Here is a 5,009-nt window from a genome sequence, read left to right on the forward strand (position 1 = left end):
CAAAATATGGCAACTAGGCATATTGCATAAGATTGACAAGAAAATGTTAAGTTGACAAATTTTGACAAAAATTACAGACAACAATAATGATTGGGCTAAAACTTTTAAATTGAAAAAGTAGGAGGATCGGATTTTCAACTTTTAAAGTATAGGGACTGAATCTCAAAATAATAATAGGAAATGTTAAGGTAAATGAACGGTGTCGTGGAGGGAGAAAAATAGTGTTTTGGTTATTTTAGAGTTCCCTCTCAACTCCTGGAAGAAAAGAAAAGCCCAAAAGGAGAAGGAAAATGCGTACAGTAAAGAGATTAACATAACATAATTAAGTATAAATAAAATTGTTACTCGTAAAAATAAAAGAAGAGAGCAAAAAAAAGAAACCTAAACACGGGCAGCGCCTGGCTTGGTTTCCTCCTTGCTGTGTGTTCGACGGTTCTCTCGTGCGTTTCACGTGTTAGATCCGTCTCCCTTCCTCTGATCAAATCCCTACGTTCTTCTCAAACCAACCCTAATTCTATTTATTTATTGAAAGAAGAAAAGGGAGTTTCATTAATCAATTTCATTATTAGTGTCTTGTGTTATAAACATTGGTTTCTCCTTCTTCCATGCGATGATTTTGGCTTAAAGTTCAAAAACGTTAAATTTGGATGGCTATGACGGCTGATCCTGAGTTCCACCACCAGAATTTGTCTCGTTGGGCCCAAGTTGTTCAGGGTGAGTCTAAAGCAACCTCAGCCTCCAACCACTCCCCTTCTTCACAGCCGTCGTCAATCTCAAGCCCCGTGGCTTCCGTACCGGAACGAAACATTTCTTCCGAGTGCTCTCCTTCGCAAGCACCTTGCTTCTCTTCCTCGTCGTCTCCACCGCTGGATATTTCCTTGTCCGCTGAAGGTGGTTCTGATTCCAATAACAACTTTGCTGCTTCGAGCTTCAAGAAGCCGGCTTGGAACAAGCCTTCAAATGGTATCATCGGAGTGGGCCCTGTAATGGGAGCTGCTTCTTGGCCTGCTTTATCTGAATCCGCTAGAGGTTCTCAAAAATCATTAGCAGACTCTTCCAAAGACGGATTGCTTTCTACTTCTCAGGTTTCTTCTATCTCGTTTTCTTTTCCTCTATTAATTTACATAGTAATTTACATACTGAATTAACGAATTAGCATAGAAAATAGGAATCTGGGAAAGGGAATAGGATACTGAATTAGCATAATGGAAGATAGGAATCTGAAAAATAGAGAACGGAATGCTTTCTTTTCATAATCTGGAAAATAAAATAGGTAAGTGAATTTAAAATATATATATATATATATATATATATATATTTCAGGTTAAGCAACTCAGAATAGCTTCTTATTTTATCTATTCAAAGAAAATAAATAAAAACCAGTTGACCCTATTTTGTGGTAATAATAGGGTCCAATAATACCCCAATCAACTCAGAAGCAAGTTACTAGTAATGCTAACCCCAATTCAACACCAAACTGTACAATGTTAAATCGACAAAAGTCTTCTAAGCGTGGTAGCAATAGCTCTGGTAGTGGGCTTCCACAGGTTGCTTCTTCACACCAACACCCGCCGCCGCCACCGCCATTTGCTGTGCCCCAAATGCCTCCAAGTAGTTTTGGTAATTTTGTTCCAGCAATGCCATATCCTTCGACAAGAGACCCTCAATACAGGGACAATAGTTGGGAAACTAGACCTATTGGGGGGTTTGCATCACAATCACACAAGGATCACCGGCATTCTTCTCGGAGGGGAGGTAACTATGGACCACGTGGGGATGGTGGCTATAATAATTTTTGGGGTAGGCGTGAACAGGACCGTGGAAATTATGGGAATGCAAGAGACGGTCATATGCAGCCTCCAAGAGCTCCCCCAAGGGGCTTCCCAAGGCCTTCGCCTCCTGCAGTTCATTCTTTTGTTCCTCCACAGCCTGTGAGGCCGTTTATGAATCCCATAGGATATCCTGGTACATTCAAACTTAAGATTTTGGTTCTTTATGTTATGTTGGTTTGGTAGTAATTTTTCTCTGCTCTCAGAGTATATGTATTTCACTATGGAGCCATTTAGGGGCATGCCATCATTTACCCCCGCCACGCCTCCAATGTTCATGCCTGTTCCAGAGCCTCCTGTCTCTGCATTGTTATTACATCAAATTGATTATTATTTCAGGTACATCCACGTTGTCAACTAACTTTTGTTGACAATTTGTATATCCAAACAGCTTATTTTTAAAATAAACCGTGTGATAGTTGCTTTGCATTTAATGATCTCTTCTTTTTTGTGTAGTGATGATAATTTGGTTAAAGATGACTTTTTGAAGTCTAATATGGATGACCAGGGTTGGGTAGCCATTTCTTTAATAGCAGGGTTTCCTCGGGTAAGTCATTTGCGGTTGATTGAGTAGTTTCTTATTTTCTTCACAGTCTTTGTCTGCTCTTTTCCCTCTTACTGCAACTAGGTCAAAGGTCATTGCAAAGGGCACAACCATGATAAAAGTATCTTAATTATTTTCTCCGCTATCCAGCCTCTATGTATTTAAAGCTGTTTAAAACCTTGTTAGAGTGATGTTGTTTCTATACCTGCAATTTTATGTCTAATGTCCTTTTTGGTCACTAGTTCTGCTAATTGTTGCTACGAAGTGTATGTTCTTTAATTTCCTTTATGGGCCAAGAACTCTTCTGTAACCAGTGTCTTCTTTAATTTCCTTTACGGGCCAAGAACTCTGCCTTTCTGTTCATATCAAACTATGAGATTCTCCTTTAGTTCTTTAATCTGATGACACTTTGTTGAGTATGATTTGGCTTGTTTCTTGGAACCGAGCTTAATTTGTCACTATTATTGGAGTATGCTAAGGGCTCAGCAGGGTTCGAAGTTGTTCTGGTGTCCGGACTTTGTAAATTAAAATACGTTGGTTGTTAGTAGTGAAAGAGTCTTTATGTTACAAGGCACTTTTCAATCAGCTGAAGTTGGAGAGATGGTTATAATTTGTAGTAGGTTTTAAGCTGAAAAATGAGGTCTGGACTGTCAGGTAAAGCTTTAGGCTGAAAAGTTTGGGCATTGAGATGGACCATAGAAGTGTTTTGGCAATCAGCTGAAGTTGGAGAGATGGTTATAATTTGTAGTAGGTTTTAAGCTGAAAAATGAGGTCAGGACCGTCAGGTAAAGCTTTAGGTTGAAAAGTTTGGGCATCGAGATGGACCATAGAAGTGTTTTGGCCTCATACATAACAGTGGCAATACACTGATGATAGTTCCATTCACCTTTTTCTTAGACAAGCTTTGAGCACTTCATTTTTGCCTTATTCTAACTCTTTCAATGTAACTTTTTCCTTCTTCCATTAGTAGTTAAATTAACTGTTTGGCAATGGAGGAGTATCTAATGTGATTCCCCTACTGCTGCTTGTCCTCTTTTTATCCTTAGCAAATTATAACCCCATTTGCTGCTGATATGTGGCATCTATTAGATATCAACTCTTTGATTGGGCATTGGATTTTTAGGAACTAGCTATCTCTCTTGGAGTCTAACTTGCATTGATGCATATATGGAGAGGTATTGCTGTGGTAATGATACGGAGAAGTAATTCCATGCCAGCTTGAAATTGCACATAATATATTCTAGACAAACTTTAAATTGTGTGTAATTAAATGGGGATTCTTTATGATCCATACCAAGATCTTTTCTGTGAACTTTGTAGTGCCAGTTCATATTTCTAAATAACCATATACATTCACAATCTGTATGTAAACATATTGAAATATTTCTAATTCAAATTTGTTCTATGATGAAAATGTGGCAGGTTAAGAGTTTGACAAGCAACATTCAGCTGATAGTTGATTCCTTACGAAGTTCCACTGTTGTAGAAGTACAAGTAAATTCAGCTTCATAGATTATCATTAAGAAGAGAAATGCCTTACTAATTCCAATTTGTTTTATCTGGAAATTCTTGTTTCCATTTTTTTATTTCCCATGTTAGTTTGACTATTACTGAAATATCTATAGGATGACAAAGTGAGGAGGCGTAATGACTGGAGGAAATGGGTACCTTATCAGGTTTCCACAGTGCCGGGATCACTGTCTCCTGGTGGATCAAGTTCTGAAATGCTGGCAAGTTCTTTTCAGCAGATTACAGTAAGGGAAGAGTCTACTAACCAAAGTGGAGCAGGTAATGTGAACCCTCATGCTGAGGATGCTTTAGGAAGACATCCATCTCATCTCTCAAATGGGGACGGTTCTGAACGCACGTGTCTGAACTAAAACTGATCAATCTTGCTGCCACGAAAGCACGATCTGGTAAGGAAGTTGTGCTTTATTTTTTTATGTGAGTGAAGTGAATGATGCACCAAAAAGAATGGGACACCTTTTTCTTTAATTTTCGCCATCACCTTATGTGGTTTTGAGGGTTGATTGGTGAGGCGATTGGAGGCAAACAATAAGAAAGATACATAATTATCTTTGAAAGATAGAGAAGGAGAAGAAACAATGGGGTAAAAAAGAGGAAAAAAAGTTAAGGGTTAGTTTTGACTGTGGAGGAATAATGAGGCCTTTTGGTTGTATAGTTTTGCTATTATTATCCATGGACAATTCTTTCTTTTCTTTTATAATTTGAGTAGGAAGGTCCCTTAATTAGGTTTTTGTTTTTTTTTAGTTCTTTTAGTTTTTTAATCATTATTGGTTTTGTTGTGGCCTGCCTCACTCTAAAAAAAAAGACTGGATATATTTTTTCAGAGGTATATTTTCTTATGTTTTCTTGGATGCATGTTAGGTTTCCACACAGTAACCCATGAATTTTTAACTTTGAAAAGTAAAATTATACCATCAAACTCTTTCTATAACAGTCTCAATTACTCATAAAAATTTGATGTGATTTATATCATATTTGATGTTTTTTTCAAGTTGAAAATTATAATATATTAATAGTATTAATTAATGGGATTTAAATCATATCTTTAACCAGATTTGCAAATGTAAATTCATTTATAAAAATATTTTCATTTAATAAAATATGATTAA

General features: G+C 37.2%; 1 protein-coding gene across 3 annotated transcripts; it reads left to right on the plus strand.

The window, feature by feature from the left end:
- The first annotated feature begins 351 nt into the window (after positions 1 to 351).
- LOC105784149 (la-related protein 1C) lies at positions 352 to 4,723 on the plus strand. Of its 3 annotated transcripts, none has more exons than XM_012609958.2 (6): positions 352 to 1,085; positions 1,410 to 1,965; positions 2,036 to 2,168; positions 2,286 to 2,376; positions 3,796 to 3,861; positions 3,999 to 4,723. In XM_012609958.2, the coding sequence occupies exons 1-6, from the start codon at positions 648 to 650 to the stop codon at positions 4,251 to 4,253; spliced, it is 1,539 nt and encodes a 512-aa protein (XP_012465412.1). In that variant the 5' UTR covers positions 352 to 647; the 3' UTR covers positions 4,254 to 4,723. The 3 variants fall into 3 exon arrangements, with proteins under 3 accessions (XP_012465412.1, XP_052488230.1, XP_012465404.1); XM_052632270.1 differs by having other exon boundaries at positions 1,548 to 1,965; positions 3,796 to 3,867; XM_012609950.2 differs by having other exon boundaries at positions 353 to 1,085; positions 3,796 to 3,867.
- The last annotated feature ends 286 nt before the right edge of the window (positions 4,724 to 5,009 follow it).

This window comes from Gossypium raimondii, chromosome 1 (genome assembly GCF_025698545.1).
Source record: "Gossypium raimondii isolate GPD5lz chromosome 1, ASM2569854v1, whole genome shotgun sequence".
Lineage (NCBI taxonomy): Eukaryota > Viridiplantae > Streptophyta > Magnoliopsida > Malvales > Malvaceae > Gossypium > Gossypium raimondii.

Bases quoted from the DNA above. Each gene is read 5' to 3' on its own strand.
- LOC105784149 (XM_012609950.2), top strand. From the start codon at position 648: ATGGCTATGACGGCTGATCCTGAGTTCCACCACCAGAATTTGTCTCGT. The intron at 1,966-2,035 runs GTACATTCAAAC...CTCTGCTCTCAG, and splicing joins GAATCCCATAGGATATCCTG to AGTATATGTATTTCACTATG. The intron at 3,868-3,998 runs GTAAATTCAGCT...AAATATCTATAG, and splicing joins CCACTGTTGTAGAAGTACAA to GATGACAAAGTGAGGAGGCG.